General features: G+C 33.6%; 1 protein-coding gene and 1 pseudogene across 1 annotated transcript in view; both read left to right on the top strand.

The window, feature by feature from the left end:
• The first annotated feature begins 563 nt into the window (after positions 1–563).
• The window catches only part of PPM1A (protein phosphatase, Mg2+/Mn2+ dependent 1A), a 39,242-nt gene continuing 13,981 nt past the window's right edge, over positions 564–25,824 (top strand). The window contains exons 1-2 of the mRNA XM_006915095.3: positions 564–721; positions 24,406–25,259. Coding sequence (XP_006915157.1) covers positions 652–721; positions 24,406–25,259 — 924 coding nt within the window. The 5' untranslated portion in view covers positions 564–651. The remainder of the gene's footprint in view (positions 722–24,405; positions 25,260–25,824) is intronic.
• On the top strand, positions 15,690–15,808 carry LOC112482466 (annotated as a pseudogene).

The raw sequence follows: 25,824 nt of genomic DNA on the forward strand, positions 1-25,824 counted from the left end.
CAGGACTTGCAACTCTTTAACTGAAACAACCTCACTTTTATACTTTTGTCTTTTTACATATTGAGCCTTTCTCTAAGATTATAGTTCTGTAACTCTTTACAGATTAGAAAACTGACTAGTGACCCACCCCACTTTCAGTTTTCTAATCACAGATGTTACCTTTACTGATGTAATGTTTCCTTTGCCAGTAAATAAGTTGAAGCACAAAGTAACATTCCTTGCCTGATGTTATAATTATGTTATGTGTAACTCTCATATATCTGATTAAACATTCAGTCATGTAGGGATGATTACTTTTAACTTGCAAGTTGGAGTAGTCCCATCAGAACTATAATGAACTGCACATGAAAGTTGCTTAAGACATTTTTTGTTTGATATCATTAAACATTTTTCATATTAGTGAAGTCATTATGGGAGAGATATTAAGACTGGTAAAGTTTGGCTGGGTACCTCAGTATATGAGAAATAACATGATTGAATGCTACTGTCATCAAAATTTTTTTTACATGGCATATATGTATATGTGTGTATATATATTTTTAACACGGATTGCATCTGTTTATATTTTAGTTTGAAAGGCTGAAGTGATGACCATAATTACAGTATAAACTTGAAGGGAACACTGCTCTAGGAGACAAAAATTGTTTAGACATGGCTGTGCTCCAAATATCTGTGTCCATGGACAAGTCCTTTAACCTTTTGAGTCCCAGCTTACAAATCGGTAAAGCCAAAGGGGTAGATTATAATATCAAATGTACTGTCCAGTTAAATTTTTTTAATTCTCTTGACATTGTTTATTCAGTATGCCTTGACCAAATGCCTAGTATGTACTTAAATGTTTCAGCATTCTAATCTGATTATCTTTCTAGGTTTTGTTTTATTTAAAAGAATTTTAAGTTGGTGATTGTTCTTTAGGAAAGATATTCCTGTAGGTGGCTTTTATTGATTTTTTCTGTTGAGATTGGGAAGTCTAGAAATTCCACAGTAGACAAAGGATGGTTGAGACTACACGTTTGAACAATCACAGGACCCTTGGTAGTTTGATGTGAAAGGCATTTTAAGAACACGTGAAGGTTTTTCAGTTCAGCTGGGTCTTGCTTATCTTATTAATAAACCTTTGAAAATTTGTTCTGTAATACCTAATTTTTTCACAGAAATCTATAGCAACGTCATGTTGTCATATGGTAAATATTGATAAGCAGTTACTAAAAACCTACAGTCTTTGAATTTGTTCAGATTACACCTAGAACCGTTTATTATAATGGCTGATAGAATATGTAACCAATTCTGATTTAACTATGAATCTGTTTAATAATTTAAAACTCAAGGCTGACTTATGTCCACAGGGAGCTTGTTATCCCTGAAATGCTCACCGAAGAGAGCTGGATTAATTTCTTAAGGTGTAAGTCTGTGATCATGGAAAAATAATTCATTGAAAGCTAATATTTTGATGATCACCCCTAATGATCATCTAACTCTTGCCTGGGCCCCGACCCTGAGTGGTACTCTTGACTACTGTTCATTCTTAATCAGATCAGAGGAAGAAAGTAGTTAAGCAAGAAGATAAAACAAGGTGTGGCCCTGTGAAATATTTGGACCTTGGGGGGTGGGGGGAATGTGTTATAAGGCAACTAGGTAGGTAAAAGTTTGTTTTCCTATACCTTGGGTAACTTTATATCTGAATATATTCTCTTTTCCATCTCAAATAATGTTGATATCAACATTTTAAAAATTCAGTTGCTTCATTTGTTATTTCATTATTAGCCAGGATGTATAAATTCTCTGAATTTCCACAGGGATTATTAACCACCTTATATGAAAGAAGCTTGGGTTAAATTATATCTGAATCAAAAGGTTGATAATATTCTTTTCCTCCTTATAATATCTAATGTGCTCCGTATTACACAAGTAACAATTTTACATTTTATTATGAGTCTTCAGGATATATTCCTTGATGATTTTGACCTTTGCATGTCCTAGCTATCTGTGTACTACCTAGATAATCTCTTTACCTAGCTTTTCTTTTGCTGAGGCAGATAGGAGGAGCTAGAGAAAAATAAACAGTTATGAGAGGTGAGAGTTTCCATATACCTTTATCTAAAATATAATAGACTTTACAATTTTTGTAGGAAGCTGAGGGAAAGGTACTGGATGTTAGCATATATTAATAAAGTAGACTATTGATACTGTGTTTATAAAATTAGAACTGTTTTAAACATTCTTGAGTAAAATGTATGATACAGGATAGAGCTTGAGTTTTATAATTCTTAATATGTTTATTTGGAATCCATTGACCAAGTTTATGTAATATTTGTATTTAGGATCTTGTTTGAAAGTCATTAAATGAGTTTTTGTGGCTGATATGATTTGAATTAAAATCCTATGAGACCAATCTACTTTTAGATCAGAAGAAAATGAATAATAAAAGCCATAATTTATTGGCCATTTATTTGTGTCAGGCTTTAATTTTCACCGCAGCTCTCTAAAATATATGATGTTATCTTTGTTTGACAAATGAAGAAATGTAGGCTTAGAGAACCTAAGTTACATGTCAGAATCAGATCTGTGTAGATACAAAATTATTTTCAAAATATTCGAGTAGGTTTTTCCCAATTAGATGAGCCTTCTTGTTCCTAATAGTCAAATTTTGAAAAGCTGATGTTAATACTTCTGATCCAGATACCTTGAATCGAGTCTTTATAAATTTAGTTAAGACTTCTTATGCCAGGATCTCTTCTAAAACATTCAAAAAAGATTTAAGAAACTCATATTCTCATTCAAAAGTTTCAAAAATCAGCAGAGCTAAACAGTTTTATATCTTTAGCTATCATTGTTCAAATTGAGGAATGGAATCAAATGTTAATTTGCAAATGGTTGATATCCTTAATGAAGAACTAAGAGAAATGGTTCTGAGTACACATAGTAGAGCCACAGTGAAGGCTGCAGAGAGGAAAAGATAAAGTATTTTAGTGGGGTGATCTTGGGCAGTTACTACTTGATTTCTCTGAGACTCAATTTTATCTGTCAGATGGAAAAGGCTTTTTCATAAGGGAGTCTTGAGATTAAATGAAATAATTGTGCAAAGCACTTGACATTTTCTACCATGAAGAAAGTACCAAAGAAATATGGTGACTGCTGTTACTTAACATATGAAATCTTGAGATTCTTAGAGGGGGAATAGAGACTTAATGAGTGTGAGATGGTTGTCTTTGAATATAGTTTTAGCAGTGAGCCTGGAAGCTATAAGAATTATCAGAAAGTGAATAGAGACTTTAGAAGAGGTTGTAAAGGTTGTGAGTATATAGAACTGGTATATGAATAGACTAAAAGTTAAGAGGTACTGGAAGAGGAAGTTGAGTGTGAGTAGATTTATTTATATGAAGCTGGAGAGAAGTCATGGACTTAATGATTAGGTAGGAGTAGATGGTTAAATAGAGGATAAAAAGTAAAGCAAAGGCAAATATTCAGACTAGAAAAGTGAGGGAAATTCAAGGGTTGGTATTTTGAAGAGAAGTTAACAGGTCATGATTAGAAATGGGCAAGAAGATACTGCTATAGTAAATGATGAAAGTAAGAAAACTAAATTATTCTAACTCATTTCTTCCTGTTCAGAAGAAATAAGGAGTCTTCATAAAAGGCCTTAAAGCTTTGCATGTGGGTCCTGGTAATTTAAAATTGAAGAATTGGAAAAGTTCCGGTCTTATTACCTCATATCCAAACCATGGTTTTAGAACTCGTAACTGGTCTTTCCTACCAGCATCTTGTACTGCATCTCCCCCCTCCCTCATTCTATAAACATCATAAAATTCTTCCTAAAATATTATTTTCATCATATTTACCTGTTCAGTATACTTAGTGTCTTCTTTTGCTTCTAGAATAAACTTCAGAATTCTTGGTTTGGCTTTTGACACTTTCCATAATTGGACCTCAGGACTGATCTATTTCAACCAAACTGGTACACTTGCCATCTCTGGGACACGCCCTATACTTTTCTCTTAGTGGATCTTTGCTCATGCTAATTGGTAGCTTGGAATTCTTGCCTTTCCTTCTCCAGTTTGTTTTCTCCTTTATCAAGCTCATTTCTAGTATTTTCTCTTCCATAAAACCATGCCTGATCACCAGAGTATTTTCTCTCCTTTTCTCTGTACTTCTAGAGCAGTGTCTATTGTATTATTTGTATGGCTTTAATCATATACTTTACTGCTAGATATTTGTGTTTTAGTTATAATTGTGTGTTCAGTTAAATTATAAAATTCTGAAGGGCAAAATACAATAACTTTTTATTATATCCAAAGCCTTGTGTGTAGTAGACATTCAGATATTCTGTTAAGCATTAGGCAAAATCTACCTGAGAGTGGGAGTGATTACAGTAGGAGATGGTAAAAGAAGTTGAGCTTTCTGGGAGCAGACACTTATGGCTGAACCTAGATATTTAAGAGTAAAGATTCTACAAATCTGAAATGTGCCAGAGTTTACGTTGGAAAATTAGTTGACTGATTCTGGACCTAAAGGTTTCATTCTAATTTCCTGTGTTTGGGCTTCCAAGGTTAACAGGATATTCATAATTATGCATCTCTTTCCAGAGTTACATTTGCAAATATTATGAACTAGGCTTCCTTTTAGACAACTTATTAGTTAAAGAAGAGAAATAACTATCAACTGATTGAATGTGAACTGAACAAATGTCTAATTTATGAGTAGTCTTGTGTTCATATAAACTAAGCTAAACTTTTTACCTTATCAAACTGTTAAACTATTTCTAGTATTTAGAAAATATATAGTAAAATTTCTTTCATGAAATTTTTAAATAGGTAATTTTATATAGGTAGTCTGTAGCTGCTTAGATCCATTTTTCAGAGTATGATATTAAGGAGACCAGAATCATGGATTAGATTCTTTGTGTGCCTCTTAAGTTTTTCTAGCCCTGACATTAGCTAGTAACAATGATAGGTAACATTATTGAGCATTTATATGCCAAGCATTATCATAGGAATTTTCAATTATCTCATTAAATCTTCATATCTATGTGAGATACTGTTATTGCCTGTGTGTTAATAGATGAGGAAATTGACACAGAAGTTAAGTTACTCGTCCAAAGTTTGACAGCTAATTACAGAAGCCAAACACGTCATTGGACTTTTCAAAGTAATAAATATGTGCATCGCTGCAGTTTTATTGCCACTTAAAAGAAAACCTGTTGGCAGTTGTGATAGCTTAGAAAATGTTTGTATAGGAAGGATATGACTACACTTCCATTGTACCCAGAAAGTGAATCTTGTGATTGAGCTGGGATCTGACGATGGAAGTGTACACTAAATTTGAAAAGCACAGAATCACTTGTCGTGTCAGCTCCCTTTAGAACATTTCACCAAGAAGAATTATAAAATTTCTTAATATAAAAAAGCATATGAGATATAGTTATCATACAACTAGTACCACAAGCCATACACAATTTTGCCTTATGGCTTATTTTATTCATATTCACTACTTTGCAACCCACTGACAAATGATTTCATTAGTCTTTTAGTCAAATGAAATTTTTAATGAATTTAAGAAGATAGTCTTTAATACAAGCTACCTACTTGGGCTTACAATAGAGATTATACTATAGATGGAACATTTTAATATTAAGATTTATTAAAAATCTTTGAAAGCAGAGACCATTTGGTTTAAATGGGTACTCAGTATATGATTGCTTAATCTTAGTAGTCTCTCTGCTCATTTTCTGATGAACACATGGCAAAGAAAATTGAATGTGAGCCAAAAGTATAGTAGACTATAAGAGAGCATAGGTCATGTATAATCCAGTTTAAATTTAGGCTTGTGCTTTATATTCATCAGTGATCAGTGTTTCAGGCAGCGATGTAGATAAACAAGGTTTTTGGTTTTTGTTTTGAGTCATGCTGTAGGTGGCTTGCTTTTTTTTTTACTTAAAAAATATGTTATTCAAGAACTGTCATGCTTTTTCAAAGAATAAGAACAGAAATCATTACGTATTTGACTGTCTTGGCTATTTAGCATTGCTCCTTTGCTTTAGCATGAGTGGTAAAAAAAAGTGCATCAAATTTGGCATTACGTCTGTAGGAGATACAGCTTACTTACCTTTGTTAACAGAATTCAGAAATGAAAATACTAATGGTAAGGATAAGTAAAGAAAGACTATTATTTTTTGTTTTTGTTTGCAAACAATCATAAACCTTAACCAAGCTTTAGAAAAACACCTTTGCAATATGACATCATGTCTCAAAATGTAAATAAGTAGTAAATAAAATTTTCACTTTTTATGAAACAGAATATTATCCTTGCTGAGAGTCTGTAAGCCTGTTTTGGATGTCAAGGGGCTGATCTTAGAATTGACAGCTTTTGTTCTGTGGTCAACCCACAGCTTAAGCCTGTGTTACTCCATATCTGTCATCTTCATTTTCTCCATCTGTATAAATGCTTCCTGATACTCTAAGCCTATTAAGCCATCTAGTGTGATCTTGTACTGGTTTGCTAGTCAGTAGAATAAGGAGCTCCTTAAGTGCAGATGAGATTATTCATTTTATATAGTAGAACTCCCAGGCTAAGTTAAAGATATTTTTGTTTAAAATACATTGAAAGTGAATTTCCTAGTTCCCAGAAATTATTCCTTGTGTCTAAATGACCTAATACTTTGCTTCTCACATAGAAACTTTTTTAAAAAATTTACCCATTCATGAATGTTGAATGAATGAGCAGATAAAAGGGAAAGAATGTATGCGCTCTAACCTCTGGTCAAAACTACATATTTTCTCTTTTGTTCCCTCCAATATATCTTACATGGCATTTTTCAGTAGAGTGTATCTAATGACGTTGAGAAACTTAAAAGTCATTAATGAACAGTAATCTGAAAATCAAGTTTTTGATTAGTAAGCTGCAGATTTGCTTTAGAGTCCAATATTTTCTTATTAGAAATCAGTTATATTTTTGTAGAGATTTAAAAGCTTAACAGTATGTATTCCATAGAATAACAAAGTGAAAATGGTAGAATACCATTTGTAGGTCAACTTCTATGGGAGTACCTGGGTAGAAAAGAATTCCTAACTCTGTTGACAAGGGAGAAGTCACAGTCATTTGCCCTACATATTAATCAAGTGTCACTAAGAGGTAAGTACTATGAATAAAAAAGACGTGATCCCTTCCCTCAATAGATGTTAAAATCTAAAATGAGAGAGAATTCATCTACAGGGTCTTATGTGCTCTGATAAGGAAAATAGAGGATTCTGTGAGCTCATGACTAATGGTAGATTTATTTCCTGAGGGAACTAAGTAGGAGAAGTGGTAGGGAGTTGAGAAATTCATTTTGGGCCAGGTCATTTGAGGTGTGGCTAATCAAGTATAGGAGGGAGAGAGGGAGGGGGGGTGTGTGTGTGTGTCTATTAGAACTTTCACTTAAAAAAAAAACAAAAACACCTTTTCTCTGTGTCTTTCCCAGCACCCTTTTCCATACACACAAAGCATCTCATGTCACTGTTTATAGATTCAGTGAATGATTCTGTTTTAAAAATGTTAGAATGTATGGACAGAAGTCTGTTTCTTAGAGACAAATACTTTTTGGTCCTTTTTCGAGCAGGACATTTATATGTGTCAAATATTTAGAATCCCCACATATTTTGTAAGTGATTGGACCTTTTACCATATTTACATTGAATGTTTTATTTTCTCTTCTTTGAAATTAAATATACGAGGTTATCAGCAAACACTTATAAATGCTCTCTATGAGGGGTTTTGTTTTAAGAAAAAGAAAAACGGGTAGACTGGCTGAGAAAGTCAGTTACTGTTTTCTGGGTCAGTCTGAGTCTGAATCCTCCCGTATGCAAGGATTAACAAATAGCAAACTGGGAATTGAATCCACTTCTCAGTTTGTATACAAGTTATCCAAAACTGAGAAATTTGAAATAATTAACAGATGAGGCAAATTGAGATTGTGAATACCAAAACATTCTTAGGAAACTTTATAAACTAGATAGCTCTATGCCCTCTAAATCTTTTCAGTGTTTGGCTTGTACTATAATTGTTAGGGAAAATAGGTCAGTATCTAATTTTTTCTAGTCACTAGAATCCTCTAACTAAATTTAACTTAGATATTTTTCAGGTACTATGTACTTCTAAAGGTTACTTTTTAAAACTGTACAGTGCATACCTTTGTAGAAATTTAAGACTATCTCAAGTATATAATTCAGATCCCAGCACATATTTAGAAGATGGTGATACATTAAAAATCATGAAACATGAAGGAAACATGAAAAGTGGCAAACTGTCTCACACATTTTGTGTAATTGAAACTGCTACTAATACCTGCAAACTGTGGCTTAGGTGCTTGTATGCTTTTATCTAATTCAGTGAAAACTAATTTTTTTTTAATTTTTGGTAGAAAAAAATGACCTGGGTCATATGCTTTATGGAAATACTATTTAGCATAGAAGAGCTTTATCTGCTTTACTTTGGTTGGTTCAATTGGTCAGTTTTGGTTTACTTTTTGAAATTTCCTTTTTAAGGTTAATTTAGGACATTTAAGTTAGGGTATTTAACTTGGTAACAGTCTTTTGCATTAGAATTCATTTGGTTGATATTTGGTTTGTTGGAGGATGTTATGTAAATATTTAATTGAAAGAGTGAAATATTTAGTTGAAGCTATAAGGTAAAGAAATATTGAACAGCTGAGAAATTTTCAGATAACTCTTAATCTTTGAAAACATTTCAATATAATGTTTTCCATATTACTACCTATAGTCTATAGTAGTCATCTTTTTTAACCTTTTTATGTAAAATAAAATACAGATACAGAAAACCATGTAAAACCATAGTTATCTTTTTAAATGGCATTATTGAGATATAACTCACATGGCATAAAATTCACCCAATTAAAATTTAGAGTTCAGTAGTTTTTAGCATATTCACAGAATTGTGCAGTCATTACCACAATGTTAATTTTAGGATATTTTCATCAACCCCAAAAGAAACCTTGTACTCATTAACAGTCACTCCCCATGCTCTTCCCCCAGCTTTTGTCAAACACTCTTCTATTTTCTGTTTCTGTAGGTTTTTGTCTTTGGGATATTTTATATTGGTGGAATCCAGATAACTTTAATGATTTCTAGCCTTTATCAACGTCTTATGTATATCCTGAGATAATAGCCAAGTATGAATAATTTAGCCTCCTTTTATAGCTTAAATAATGGTTGCTTTCTCTTTCTCTGACCAGGAATAATTATTCAATGCTTTGGAGACTGTATCCAAATTTAAACCAAGAATTGGGCTCTTCACTAGTATTACAATTTCAGTCAATATGTACTGTTAGTGCTCACCTTCAGTAATATTTTTCACTGTGGATTGCTCAGTAGCCCCTCAGCTTTCCCTAAAATTTTGCCATAGTAGCCATTTCTCTTCTACCTCTAAAACAAATTTGCTGAGTTTATTGAATGGTTCCCTTTGCAGCTGGCTTGCCTGAACTCTACCTTCTCATTCCCCTAAACCCAAGAATGAGGAAGAATTAAAAGCAAGAAAAGGGAATATAGAAGAGATTACTCAGGCTGGGGAGGGACAAGGTGATAAGAGCCATAATAGAAATGGTGTAAATTTTTCAAGGAGATTGACTTCGTTGGCAGAAAAATAAAACTTGGCAGCTGTTTAAGAGAGAATAAAACCTAGAGGGAAGAAATAATAGAAGGCAAAGATGTTATAATGTAATAGAAGATAAGAAAGGTGAAATTTTTTTAAATTTTCAGTTCTGAATTTTGAATTTTAGTCACATGTCAGTGAAGCACACATGAAAATTTCATTTTCTGATGAGAATTAGTACCCTTAATAATATCTTTCCAGAACTCTGTAGGAATTTTGAAGCTGAACTACAGTCATGGGTCATCCATCCTTTGTCTTTCGGATTGTTTGAAGATCTTCAGAGTAGGAAACCCATTTCACCTTGAGATTATTCTTCAGAGAATTCCTACAGAGAATTAAAGGCACTATCTTCTTGGGGTTAGCCAGAGTACAGCCACTAATTGAGAAGTTGCCACTGCCAAAGAACGTCCTATTTGAGTTGATAAATCAGAGGCCTTCTGGTTGGATTAGAACTGTTAGCGAGATTTTAGGGACAGTCAGTAAAAGTGCCCTAAAAGAGGCAGAATCCTACATATAGTTTTAAAATGAGTAAAATCCTTTCATAAGCGAACTGGAAATTTGGGATGAGGAGAGTACAGACTAATAGGAACTGTTAGCACCTGCATTTGATCACTTGGATATGTTTCAAACCCTATATTCAGTTCCTTGTTCAGACATATTGCCTACAGTTTTTTCTATACAGCTTTTTTAAGGAGCAGGTGATGAAGATAGGTTACCTTTTTTTAGAACAATTGAGATTTATTAAGAAAATATATGATTTATATGAATTTAGTAATAAAACCAAGTTCACAAAATGTGTGTATAATTTGTTTTAATAACAAGTATTCCTTTCTTTACAAAAGAACTGTATATACATTGACCCTTGACAACATGGGTTTGAACTCTGCAGGTCCACTAATATGTGGATTTTTTCAATAAATACTGTAAATGTATTTTCCTTATGATTTTAATATTTTCTCTTGCTTACTTTCATAAAATTACAATATATAAAACATGTAACATACAAAATAATGTGCTAATCAACTCTGTAAGGCTTCCAGTCAACAGCAGTTCAGTTTTAGGAGAGAAGTCATACTCAGATTTTCAACTGCGTGGAGGGGTCAGTGCCCTTAACTCCCTCCTTGTTCAAGAGTCAACTGTATATCTTCATACCTGTTTCATAGATTACTTACATTGTAGGAGAAGCTTAAGAATAGTTGTTAATTTAACTAACTTGACTATAGGATTGAGCTTTATTTTATTTTATTTTTTTATTATTATCTATGCCTACAGCACCTGGTCTTGCTAGGTGGTCTCCCATCCAAGTACTAACCAGGCCAGACCCTGCTTAGTTTCTGAGATCAGACATCTGGCTTGTTCAGGGTGGCATGGCCGTGGACCATGGACCATGGCTCCACTGGGGCATGAACCCAGAACCTCCTGCATGTAAAGCACACATGCTAACCGCTACACTGTGGAACCACATCCTGATTGAGCTATATTAAAAGAACATCTAACCAGAAAAACCTGTGAAAATTTAGTCCTTAGACTGGAAAAACCTAGACCTTGGCCCTGTGAACTGCAAACTAATGAACCCTGTAAGAAATTTGTACCTCTAAAGTTAGGTGTGAGAATTTAAAGATTGCTGTGATTTACATATATTTAGAAAAAATAAAATATCAGAAGAGCATTTGTTAAATGAGATTAAGCTTTACTATATAGAATTAAGGTACTCTTATTTTGCTGCTGTTTTCTGATTCTCTGTTGATAGTAGAGTCTAGAGTACTTAATCGTAGCCCATTGCAGGGAATTGACATGAACAGAGATGTTATAGCTCCTACGCTTCCAGGGTATACAATGTCCACATCTTAAATTTCTTAGCTCATGCTTCTGTAGGGGAGCTACTTAGTATTGTTGGAGGATTTTTTTCTCCTTCCCCTTTCTGTCCTTTGGTTGTAGGTTTTTTTGAAGTGAACATTATTTTTTCATCCTTCAGCTCAGTGAGCTGATTTGTTTGTAATCCATTGTTTAAGTCATTCTTTGAATTTTTAATAATAACAGTTTTTTTTTTAAATGGTATTTAATTCTCAATTTGCCTGGTAATTTTTTAATAATTTCTTTCATTTTTCTTTTTTTTAATCTTGTTAAACATTTCATACATAGTTATTTATTATATTTGTTAATTCCAGTTATCTGAAGTCTTAACAAGTTATATTATTATATGTTAACTGCTACTCTTGGCAGTTTGTTTCCTAGAATATTTGATGATTTTTTTATAAGCTCATATTTGATTGAACAGTAAACATCCCTCCCATCATCTGTATAATTGCCTACAACTTTATTTCCCCTTTTTGTAGCTTAAAAAAGCCTTCACTTTTTTATAGTTAATACCTAATTTAATTAGCCAGTTTCTGTAATACTACTGTTCCTTGTATCTCACTCCTGAGTTCACCTTTCTTCTTGCTAAAAGGTATTTTTTAGTAATCTTTTTAGTAGCTAGCAGAGGATGGCTAGTTGTTGTCTAAAAGTATATTTTATACATTACTTTCTTTTTTTAGCAAATAAATAGTTCTTGGTTAATAGGTTTTTCCCCCCCTCAAGATATTATTTCATTGTATTATAAAACTTAGCTAAGTTGTATCTCTGAAAAATCTGGTCTCTACCTAATCGTTACGCCTTTGTATATAATTTTTCTCTCTGGTAGTTTTTAAAAAGATTCCTGTTCTGTATCCTGGCACCACTGTTACTTTGTGACCATGGACAAGTTCTAAATAGAGTTAATGAAATAACGTCTATATCATTGTAGTGATGATTACATTAACATATTTAAAGCACTTAAGACAGAGCCCTGCATATTTTAAGAATGATATAAATGTTAGTATTTGTTTGTTTTACCATTCTTGATGTCCTGAACACATTCCCATGATGTGCCTAGGTGTGTGTATGTTGTATTACCTGAAATCCATTGTTGATCTGAAGACTCATCTTTAGTTCTAGAAAATTTCTTAGCCTTCATTTCTTTGAATATTGCTTTTCCGGTATTTCTTAACCTATGCATTATGTTCTAAGCGTTTCCTAGGTATCATTTTCCAATTCACTGATACGTTGGCTTTGTTCATCTAGAGTTTAATGTGGCCTCAGTGTTTGTTTTTCAGTGAATATTTTTCTCATGTTCAAGTTCTCTTGCTTTCTGTCTCTGTCTCTTTCTCTTTAATAGCCACTTACTCTGGTCTGATTTCCAGCTTTATTAGATTCTTTTCCTCTCTTCATGTCTACTGTTCTTTTTAACTTTAGAAGGAGCCTAAACACATATTTTATTTTCATATTATTTTTTCTTCTAGATTGAATTCTACAATTATTGATTTTGTTGGCTAATTTTTATTAGTTTAGTTTTCCTCGTGTGTTTTGGAGTTTGGTTTTGCAGTCTCATATTAAACAGACGTTTTTTTGTTCTGTTTTCTTTTCACCTTTCTTATCCAGTGATTTGCATGTGCCTACTTCTTGGCCCTAGGCTGCCCATTGTGAAACCATGTCTTATATTGGAGGCTTGGTTCCCTGATTCTTGATAACATCAGGATCAGGCTTAATCTCTCCAAGAGTTAGGTACAGGCTAAAAGTTTTATACTTCTGCTCACCAGGCACATAATTTCATCTTCAGTGAGCCTGGGGTCTATTCCAGCCTTGTACAGGGACATTTTTAGTCCTTGTTACTATCCCTACAGGATGTAGACGTCTCTCCATCTGTTACTTGAGCCCAGGAGTCTCACAGTTTCATCTTCACAAAGTGCTTTGTATTTTAAGTTTATCTTTAGCAGGTGGCTTGGTCTTCTTAATTTTCCATTTTATAGTTAATCTGTTTTTAAAATGCATTTGAAACAGGAGCACTTCAAAGTGTGAATATAAAAAATCATTTAAAGGTAAGTCAACATTTAAAATTAATGTATATTATACATATCCTTCAGAAAGGTGCCAGTTTACTCTTCTCTCTACAAGAAACATGTTTTTACTCTTTTGCTAATAGTGGACATTATAAAGTTTTAATCTTTGAAGTAATGTACGAAAATAAATTTGTGTTTAATGGCTAGTGATTGGTCATTGCTCCATATATTTATTGGCCAGTTGTATTCTTTTATGAATTGAATTGCTTGTTCATGTTCTTTGTCCATTTCTTTTCCTTTAAAGTATTCATTTTATTGTCTTATAGGAGCCTTTTGTCTATTTTAGGAACATTAACTTTATCATATGTATTGCAAATACTTTTAAAAAATACTTGCCATTCAAGTTTATGAGCTTTGTTTTATAATTTAGAGGTTTTATTCTCTGGAGTCACTTTTTATGCCTTTAGAGTCAGTCTTCTCTTTTTTACCATTGATGTCATACTGATAACTAAAAAGTCCTTTTCTACCATAAGGTTATAGAAACATTTGCCTGCATGTACTTACATGATTTTATTATTAGTATTTCAAACTTAAATCTTTAATCACTTGGTATTTATTTTAAGATGTACAATAGGGATTCAGCTACCCTCCATGGGAGGGCAGGAGTGGAACAATAGGCCAGCTGTTCTAACACTGTTTATTGTTTATCTCTGTCTAGATTCTATTCTACTGATCAGTTTCCTCTTAAATATCATAATTTGAATCATTTTTAATATTGGATTTGGCAATTATCAGGGTTTTGGGAATATTTTGGCTGTTCTTAAACATTTATTTCATATAACTTTTGGAATCATTTCATCAGTCTGGGAACAAAAAGACCTACCTGCAAATATATTGCATTTATTGATTAATAAAAGGAGGAGAAACATCTTTTCAATAACGACTCTTCCTATCTAAGAAAAAGGAATGTCTTTTTTCCTGAGTCTCTCTTCTTAAAGGTGTCTTGAATAATAATTTCTTGTTAATTATTTATTTAGATATACTTTTATTTTCTAAGTGATTATTGTTAATAGGTTTCTTAGTCTGTTATGATTTTCTATAGTCTTCTTTCTAATAATGTTTTAAGTTTTGAGTTTGCCTTCACATTGTCATCTGCAAATAATAATTTGATCTCGTGTCATAATTTTATACCTTTTTTTAAATCTTGACTTACTGCATCGATCCCTGTTTCTAGATGTTGCTAAATAACAGGAATAAAAGCAGGTGTCCTTGTTCTTGTTTCTTTCTTGGGAATTGTTTTAATCACTATGCTTTCTGTTTGGCTTGAAATATGTATTGTATTAGGGAATTAATTTCATTAGATCTCTTTTAGTATACGAAGAGATGAAAATATGGCTTTTCTCCTTTGAACTTTTTAAAAGGTGACTTATATTTACATTGCTGAATGTTGGCTTATAGTTAAATTCCTAAAATAAACTCTACTTGGTGATTTGTATTAAATGCTTATATTTTACTTTTTTTTTTTTGCATCTGTATTAATGAGTATGGTTAGACTATAGGTTTTTTTAGTGTTTAGTCAAAATTTTATATCAGGATTATGGTATGTTTGTAAAAAGTGGGAAGTTTTTTTCTCTGTTCTTGATGTAATTTAGATAATTTGGAATTATATGTTCTTAAGGCTTGAAAGATCTTGGTTATGAAGTTGTCTTGCTCTTTTATTTTTTAATGACTTTTTTGAAAACAATTCAAACTTACAGAAAAATTGAAAAAAAGAATACAGTGAATGTCCATATTTCCCTAAATGACTAATAGTTGTTAGCATTTTGACACATTTGTTTTATGAACTTTGTTTTTTTCCCCACTCTGTGTGTGCACATACATGTCCTCTTTGCACACACAAATAAATATAAGCCAGTGCACAATTACACATTATACTTTGTTGTAATATCTCTTTGGTCTTCTTTAAACTGGAATGTTCTTCAGCCTTTTTGTTTTTCATGAGCCCTAGTTTTTTTGAGGGATAGTCCTTTGATAACTTTCTCATTTTGTTCCAGAATTACTGGTATTTATTCTTATTTCTTGAAAAAAAAAAAAAATTTGGTGATTAGTTTTCCAAGATCATTCTTAGTTTCCTCCATATTTTCAAATTTATTAGCAAAGAACTGTGCAGTGTGTTTAAAAAAAAAAAAAGTCTACATCCATGCCACCCTGAACAAGCCCGACCCTGTCTGATCTCAGAAGCTAAGCAGGGTCAGGCTTGGTTAGTACTTGGATGGGAGACCACCTAGGAAGACCAGGTGCTGTAGGCAAAAAACAACAACAATAACAACAAAGAACACCTTCCTATCTGTGAGGTAAGTATAGCATGTTTGGTTTCTAATTTTAGATAATAGTTTTTCTCAATTAGGCTAACTAGTGGTTTACCTATTTTACTCATTTTCCTCATGGAATTTATCATATTTACCTTAATTTTTCATAATATATTTCTAAACTTTCCTTAGGTTTTGTGTTGAATACTTAAAATACTGATGTTTACTTTTTTTAATTAAGTTTTCCTGAGAAAGATTTCATATCATAGAATTTGATATGTGGTTTTTCTCATTGATTCTCAATATTCTGTAGTTGTAAAAATATAGACATTCAGTGCAAAGTTGAAAGCAATTTTCAGATGCTTAAAGGTTTTTTTTATTGTTATCAATATTAACTGTTATTGTATTAAAGTCAGTAATGTGGTCTGTATGAATTATCTGGCATAAAAATATTTAGCACATAAAATTCATGTTAACTTATAATTTTAGACTACACCCTTATCGATTAAAAAACAATACTTATCTTGTTTATTAGTTAATTCCTTGTGCTTTCCTTGTCTGAAATTAAAATTGTAACCCTGAATTTCTTTTTGATTATATTTGCTTGGTATATTGTGCCTACCGCAAAGCCCTGCATTCTATGACATCTTCATTAATATGTCATTAAACAGGCTTTTCAGGAATGGTACATGGATGATACATTTTTTTAGTGCTGGCATATTTGATGATATCTTGTTACCTTCAATTTAATGCCAGTTTTGCTGAGTATAGAATTCTTGGAATATCCTCCTTTACCCTCAGCATTTTATAGACATTACTTTATTATCGCCTATCACCTAACGTTGCAAAGAAATTTGAAGCCAGATTGATTTGTTTTTGTTTGGGGGGTTTTTTTGGTCATGTTTTGTCTAAATTCTTGTATTCTTGAAATTCATTATCTTCACCAAATTATGCTTTGGCATTAATCAGTTTTTACTAAAATTATCTAGTACATGATGAGTGCTTTGAATTATCAAGTTCAAATTTTCCCTCAGTTTGGTATTAATTTCTTCTGTCTTTGAATTTCTCTTCCACTATTTGACTTTCTTTTTACAACTGTTGAATCTGTATTGTTTGTACTTCTTCTCCACCAACTCTAATCAATTTATTCTTATGCTACTGGATGATTTTTTAATTTTGGTTTTTACTCCTTACAAATTATTTTCTATAGGTTCTTTGCTCCTCATTATTGCTTTTCATGCCATTTAAAATATTACAATAACTTTTATCTCTTAAATTTTTTTTCTTAGCTCTGTTAATACTTTTCATATTCTAGCTTCTTATTTTTCAGATACATTTATTCTCTTACAACTCTGGATGTCAAGTCCAAAATCAGTTTCACTGGCTTGAAATCAAGGTGTCGGCAGGAATGTGCTCACTGGCTTTAGGGAAGAATGTTTTCCTTGCCTTTTCCAGCTTCTGGTAGCTGTCAGCATTCTTTGGATTGTAGCTACATCACTGTAATCTTTAAGGCTGCCATCTTTAAATATCTCTGCTCTGTCTTCACGTCACCTTCTCTGTGTTAAATCTTCCTCTGCCTCTTATAAGGACATTTCCTATTGCAGTTAGAGTGATATAATCCAGGATAATCCCCCCGCCCCCAATCAAAAGTTTCTTAATTTAACCATATCTGCAAAGATTTTTTCTAAATAAGGTAACATTTACAGGATTAGGACCTGATAGAGTTAGGAGTCATTATTCAGCCTACTACAGGTATCTTTTTGTTTTGCTCTTTGGGATGAGGTGGCCACATTAGTGAAAAATGAGATTAAATTCTCATGGATTGTATGCTTTTACAATCACAGGTATTATCCTCTTTACCAAATGGTACAAACTTAGATGCCATGGCAGAAGAGTAGATGAAACAGCCTACATGTGTTCAATAAATAGTAGTAGGGACTCTGGAGAACTTATTTCTTTTCAGAGAGAGAAGATAACTGTATGTGAGGGTCAAATTCAGGCTACCAGATTGCAGTACTAGTTGGTTGGTAGCTGCTTTTTTCTCCTTACGTTCCTTACAGGCTAATTTTTCTGTAGTAAAATAATCTTGTTTATTTTTCATAATCTTCTTGGTGCTGAGAATAAGAGTTTTTTTATTCTGCAGCATGATTTTAGACTAAAGTATTATTTTTACTAATGCATTACCTAAGTATTCCTAGAACTTTAGTCTTCTCATTTATATAATTCTCAGAACAATTACCTTGTTACAGTACAATTAATCACAGTCGCTTTTTTTTTATCAATGAGGAAAGTTAGACATTAAGCTCAAGGACTTGTTTTAAGTTTAATCTTATAAAAGATATTTCATTTTTTGATGTTTCATATATGCTTTGCTGTTGATGTGAGGGGTTTAAAGACGTAAAGGAGTGCCTCCTGGTATTAAATTGGATAATTGCGCAATTTCCCAAGTTCTTTTACTTTATATATTTAGGATTTTGTTTTTCTAGAGTCTTACTTTTAAGAAGCACGTTGCTTCTGACTTTTTCTGTAATGTTATTAAAGAGTTTAATGACAAGTCAGACATTAACTTAGTTTTAAGACATAGTAAGATGTTTGCTTGGCTGAAATTTTTTCTTGAATTTTTTATAAAGAAGGTATAGTGTATACTTTGAGTCCTTCTGTATCTTAAAATGTCTCCCGCCTTCCTTTCCCCCTATACAAATGAATATAGTTTAGATGATTATGTAATTCTAGGTTCATTAATATTTACTCTTAGAACACTGTTTATAGGGTTTAGATTTACAGTTGTGATGGCTAATACCAATATAATATTTTTTCCTTTGAGGATTACCCAAGATGATTTTAGAAGCTTACATTAGTTTCTTTCTCTTTTCTTTGAATTTCTTCAGTTGTAGGTAACTAGATGTGGGTTTTAGCAGTTAATCATGCTAACTTTTCAGTGACCTTATCAAGTTTGAGCACTTCAGCAGAGGGAAGATTTCTGTTATTTGATTATAGGCTCTATAGTTCATTTAATCAGCAAATGTTTATTTTTCGTGGAATTGACCTAGGGCACTGGTCCCTAACTTTTTTGTACCAGGGAATGGTGCTTCTAGGAGAATCTAATGCCTGATGATATGAGGTGGAGCTGAGGTGGTGATGCTAGAGCTGGGGAGCGGCTGCAAATGCGGATGAAGCTTCACTCCTTCACCTGCTGCTCACCTGCTTTGCAGCCCGGTTCCTTACAGCTGGGGATGTGGGGACCCCTGACCTACGGTATTTGAAGGAGGCTCTCCTAAAGAATTGATACTTGAGTTAAAATCTGAAGAATATGAATTGACTAGAATAAGAGATGAGGGAATAGCTTTTTAGGTAACAGAAGTAGCATTTGTTTATCTTATTTGCAGGGAAGAGGCATGACAAGTACTAGGTACTGTAAGAAAGCCCTTATAGTTAGAGTAGAGAAGGAACGGGACATTATGAACTGAGATAAATCTGGAGAAGGTTGTAGGGGCCTGAACACTCAGGGCCTTCATATGAGCTATATTAAGCAGTTTTTTATCCCCACAAAACAGTGGAAAGCCATTAAATAACACTTTTAGTACAGAAGTGATATGGCGAAATTTGTATTTTGGTGAGGTTTTTTTGGTTTATGAAATAATTTTTTTAAATTTTTATTATTATTTTTTTAATCGAAGAAATGATTTAAAATTTCCCCTTCCCCCCGTCTACCTTCCCCCTCAAAATTTGTATTTTGAATAGTTTACTTAGGCTTTGGTTTGTAGAATGAATTGGAGGAGGCCGGCAAGCATGTGAAGACAAAATAGGAGGCTAGTATAGAATAATGCAGTGAGAGATGATGGTAGCTTGTAGACTAAAGTGTTAGAGAAAAAATTAAGCGTATTTTCCATGGGACTTAATGATGGACTAATGGGAGATAAAGTAGAAAGAGGTGTGAAAGATATGTCCTCGGTTTCTATTCACTTTGATAGACGATGGTGCCATTCGCTACCAAAAGCTGCAGATATGTGAAAGGCAGCCAGTGTGGAGTGAGAAGAGGGCCTACATTTAACCTTGAATGTCAATATTTAATGGCTTGGGAGATGGACTTGGGGCCTGCAAAGGAGACAAAGATGGAAAAGCTAAGAGTAGGAGGAAAGCTGGGAGTGTATAGCATCTTGTAAAACTAATGGGAAAAATGTTTCAAGAAGGAGTGTTGTGTTGAATGTTGCTGTGAAAAAACGTTCATTGGATTAAGCAACTTGTGGGAGTTTGTTTTAGTGGAATGGCCTAACAGCAGTTTGGAGTATCAGTGCTATTTTTTTTTTTTTTTTTTTTTTAAGAAGTTTAACTGTAAAGAGAAGAAAGGAGAACTAACTAGAGGGGAATGAGTCACATAAAGACTTAAAAGTATTTTTAATGGGTGACATTTGAGTGTCTTTAAAAGTTGTACTCCAGTTGAGAGGGAGAGGTGGAATAAAGGATAGAGGATAATAGTATAAGGTTCCTGAGAAGACATTGCATGTAAAGTCATATAAGATTCCTTTGAAGCATGGACTCCAGAGCTTTAGTAGAGGTATTTACCTGAAGTGAGAGGACAGATTCTCTATTATAACAGAAAGGTATGAGGATAGGATAGGTGCAGAGGTGGGTGGGTTTTATATGTTTGGAATCAGCAAGATGAGGAAAGACCTGAATTTTAAGAGAATTCCTTGAGGTGATCTGATTTATAAGTTTGTTGTTTTCCTGTGGTCTCCAATTTCTACTCATTGTCTCTATTGAAATTTTCAGTCCAGTAATTGTTTTTCATTTCCATGAACCTACTTTCAAGAGTGCTTTTTTTTTTTTTCAGTTGACAGTTAAAAATGTTTGTTTGGTTTTTTTTGCTCATTGTTGTGTTTTATTTAGCCTGAGTATTTGAAATTGGCTTTGCCAGAAATTGCAGTTATTTCACTTGTTTTCTGTTAGTCCCAGACCAAAAAAAAAGTTTAGAGTTCTTGCTTTTCTTTCTTTTCTTCTTCACCTTTCCTTCCTTCCTTGTTTTTTGAGGGCAGGGGTTATTTTTATCTTAGAAAACAAAGACAAATGTAGAGTAGACAGAGAAAGAAATGGCACTAAGGGCACTTTCAGCTTTGTTCTGCAACAGTCTTTTCTACCTTTCTGCCTTGTTGTCTTTAAAAAGTATATGTTTTTAGATTTTCATTACTTCATTTCTAAGTATACAGGATAGCATATGTAGGGGAATTGGAATGCAAGGCCAGAAACATAAGTCCTATTCATAACCTTACTGCTGGACTGCCTTTGTGAACTGGGCAAACCATTCTATTTCTCTGCACCTTCTCATTTGTAAAATAGGTTTTCTACATTTTGACAATAATTACACAAGTTATCAAAATAAAATTTGTAAATGTAAATACATGCAATCATTTTTTAAAGTAATGATCAGTGGGAAATTTCAGACCCCAAATGGGAAGAAATTTACCCAAAGGTTAGCCTTTTTTTTTCCCTCAAATTGCTATAAAGTGTTGTTCATGTGCTTATTTGTTTACCATACATAACTTTGAGATGGCTGCTTTGGATTATAAAATATGATTTGTGAATTACCATGTCTCTCAGGTTGGGAAGTAAAATAGTTTGTGTACCCTAAATTATCCTTTGCAGAGTGATGCAGAGATGTTTCTTTACTGAACCCCAGCTACATAATATATTGCTTGATATTCTATTGTGCATTCCAGAGGTCAGCTGACCATTTGTCCTCACCTTTGACAAAGTCTATTTCATTTATATAAGCATTAGTGGACAATGTAGCATATACTAAAGATTTGATAGTAGTAGAGAGTTTACATCCCACACTCCACTGCAGATAACTTGAATGTTGCCATGTTGTTATACACTGCTACTATGCTGCTAGCATTCCATTTTTTTCTCTCCCCTCCTCCCCCGCGCCCCCCACCGGGGGTTCAGAGATGAGGCAACTTGCTGTTTACTTAGTCTCTCTTGCTTTACAGTTTTTTTCCTCTGGATTTCCCCCAACCTTTAGATTTCTTATTTCTTATGCAGATTTACTCCAGATTTTCCTCCCCAATTTTTATAACCAAATCTATCTCAGTGCTCATCAAACTAAGGTCCTTCAGTTACCAGCATCTCCCCTCCTTCAGATGCCTGTTTAGCAGTGATCTTTGGTTATGTGAGTACATCCTTTGATCCCTACCCCCTACGTTTACATATCTGATCAAAGTCGTGTTGCTCAGAGAAAGCAGGGCTTGCCCTAAGAAGAATTCTGATATCGATTGCTAAGAGAAAATAATTTTCTCCATATTGTTCGCACATGTCTGTTTTGTCCTCTGTTTATGGAGCCTGGTGGTGTTCTATATCAGACCCTCTGTCCATAGGTAAGCAGGAAAAAACCTCAGAGGTTTTTATTTTTCGATTTTTTTTGCTAAAGGACTTTGCCCAAATTATCAGTTGAATAACTCTTGTTTCGGAGCTAATGTGTTGCTAAGGAATCTTAACAGTGGAATACTATATATAGAGCTTCTTTATAATTTGGGATGATTTTGAGGGCATGAAACCATATGACCAGGTTCAAGACTCTGCTATGATTATGAGATCAGTTTTGCTTAATAAAACACAGTGGTTGAACTTTAATGAATGACTTTGTGGCCCATCCTTAGAATTTTTCAATTTAGGAGTTAGTTTGGTTTTGAAAGACAAAAATCTTCACCAGATTTCCTGGTTATATTATTGATGAATTCACTCTTTTGATTGTTATAGTACTTTGAAAAGTTAAAATGAACTGAAACTACTAGTATTAAATGAGACCCAGCATGTGCTCAGAATAGAATTAAGACTAGATGAGAACTAGAATTTCTCTCAGAAACTAACTTAAACCTTCATGGACAAATTGAATCCTCTTGGGGTCTAGATATATGCCCATTTAATAATTTGACTAAATAAAATAATTTTTAGTTGTCCACTTATGGAGGATGACAATCTCGCTAAGATTCTTCATCTGTAAAATGGAGATAATATTATTACCCACTTTCGAGGGTTGTTGAAAAGAATGAATGAGGTAATGCTTGTAAAAGTTATTTTTAGAATTCTTTTTAAACATTAATGTGTCATTATGTTAACCTTTGTTCAGTCAGAACACTCACCCTAATCATAATATCAGCTTGGTGTCAGAAAGGTAATCTGATGAATACCACCATAAGGAATGAATGATGGTTAGTTTTCATTATTTGCCTTCCATTAGTGGAATTGTAATAGAGGGTAGCAGAGTAGGCAGGAGATTGTTTTATCGCACCAATCAGCCAGACTTTCTGCCTGCATTATTAGTAGGAAAAAGAACGGCATGGTTGCTGGTAAATTATTTCTTTCCTTAAGGATTTTTTCTTCTTCCTCTTTCTCTCCTAGCTTCATAGAGTTTAGCATCACCAGCATCATTAATCCCCCAGTATCATAACTGCATCCTGATTAACATAGGTACTTTTCCCCATCCCTACTGCCTACTACTTATCTCCCCTTCACTTCCATTAAATCTCATTCTTTTTTCAGATTGCTTTTGTGTTCAGATGTGACTCATTTGATGACTTGCACCCTAAGTCTCTACATTCCTAGGCTATTACTCAAGTAAAGGCCAACCTAAATCCTGACCGATTGTCTCCCTGCCTTGTGTAGGCCTGCCCATTCTAGACCAGAGGTTTTAGCTTTTGATTATTGGGAAAGAATTGTTAATGAAGCTACCTAATGGTCATAGAATGTAATAATAATGATACATGTTATTACCACTAGATTAATAGGATGCCAGGAGATTAATTTTGTTGTATATAATCTTCATTATATGTATGTATAATTACTTTGCAACTTGAAAATTGAAGCTAGACTGTTTATAGTAATTTAATAACTTATTGGCTTTATCAAAGACTGAAAACTTATGGAAAATGGTAGAATTTGGTCTAGACTTTAAAGGATGGATGGGTATACTTTTTTTATAAGTATGGAGGTGATGCAAGGGATTCTAGTTAAGGGGACTGACATGAGCAGAGGCTTAAAGGAAAGTGTGCAAATTTGGACCACTGTGAGTAGATCATTTTTTACTTTTTCAGAGGGTTGAAGTAGAGGTAAAACTAGGTAGTTCAGAATCAAACTTTGGAAAGTTTGAATGTTCAGCTAAAATGTAGTCTTTTGGTATGTCCTGTGAATTCATTTTGCTTTTCTAGATTTATATACATATACAACTCAGTTTTGAGATTCCCTAAGAGATTCACGTGCATCCTTAAATGCTTAGCCTGGTTCATGTAAATTGATGGTCACTGCCAAGTCTTCTTTCTACTCAAGCAGTTGTGCCTTGGAGATAGTGTCAGATCTGATACCTTTATCCTGATGCTTTAGTTCTGTCTGCCTTTTGCCCATTCTGAGCTGTGCCTGATCAATCTTTCCCCAAATTCTTCCTTGCTAATCTCCAAGTCAGTAATACAGTGAGCATCTGCTTATAACAAGAGTTGTGAATTTTTATTGAAAGCTTTCTTTGTATCTCCTTCACTCTTAAAAAAAGGTGTTGGATATGTAGTTTGTTTTCAAATTGGTTAACTTTTTTTGTTTTTCTTCCTTTGCAGACCTAAAGGATCAAGACATAATGGGAGCATTTTTAGACAAGCCAAAGATGGAAAAACATAATGCCCAGGGGCAGGGTAATGGGTTGCGATATGGGCTAAGCAGCATGCAAGGCTGGCGAGTTGAAATGGAGGATGCACATACAGCTGTGATTGGTTTGCCAAGTGGACTGGAAACATGGTCATTCTTTGCTGTGTATGATGGGCATGCTGGTTCTCAGGTTGCCAAATACTGCTGTGAGCATTTATTAGATCACATCACCAATAACCAGGATTTTAAAGGGTCTTCAGGAGCACCTTCTGTGGAAAATGTAAAGAATGGAATCAGAACAGGTTTTCTGGAGATTGATGAACACATGAGAGTCATGTCAGAGAAGAAACATGGTGCAGATAGAAGTGGGTCAACAGCTGTGGGTGTCTTAATTTCCCCTCAACATACTTATTTCATTAACTGTGGAGACTCGAGAGGTTTACTTTGTAGGAACAGGAAAGTTCACTTCTTCACACAAGATCACAAACCAAGTAATCCACTGGAAAAAGAACGAATTCAGAATGCAGGTGGTTCTGTAATGATTCAGCGTGTGAATGGCTCTCTGGCTGTATCGAGGGCCCTTGGGGACTTTGATTACAAATGTGTCCATGGAAAAGGTCCTACAGAGCAGCTTGTCTCACCAGAGCCTGAAGTCCATGATATTGAAAGATCTGAAGAAGATGATCAGTTCATTATTCTTGCATGTGATGGTATTTGGGATGTTATGGGAAATGAAGAGCTCTGTGATTTTGTAAGATCCAGACTTGAAGTCACTGATGACCTTGAGAAAGTTTGCAATGAAGTAGTCGACACCTGTTTGTATAAGGTAGCTAGACTTTTTTTTTTTTTTTAAGATAAAATGCTTTACTGCCACCTTAATTACTGCTCTTATATTTAATCATCTTAGAAATGGTAATTCTCAGAAAAATAAGTTTTTGGCACAACTGCAGGTTGCTCTTCACCAGTTGTGAAATTATAGAAACACTTTAGAAATAAATTATCTAATTATCAAATACCCAAGAGTTATAATCTGAATGTTTAGTATTTTAATAACCATGACTACTAGAGCTTTTTAATATCAAAGGTAAAAAGATTATATCTAAGTGAATGTCTTACAAAGGACGGTGAGGGGTTAGGCCTTAGTGTCTGTAAATGAAAAGCATTTTAGAATTTTAATATTCTTACCATGTGATATATCAGTATATTTAGTACTTCGAGACTATGGTCTAATGAATCTGAAGTACCAACAAAGCATTTAGTGATCATTTGGTGTGATGTAATAGAAGAACTTGGTATGAGACTGTATGACTTCAGGTAAGCTATTTAAACTGTATGGAAAATCAGTTTCCTTAATTATAAAAAAAGGTAAGAAGTATTAATACCCTGTCTCT

The sequence above is a fragment of the Pteropus alecto genome, unplaced genomic scaffold, assembly GCF_000325575.1.
Source record: "Pteropus alecto unplaced genomic scaffold, ASM32557v1 scaffold276, whole genome shotgun sequence".
NCBI lineage: Eukaryota > Metazoa > Chordata > Mammalia > Chiroptera > Pteropodidae > Pteropus > Pteropus alecto.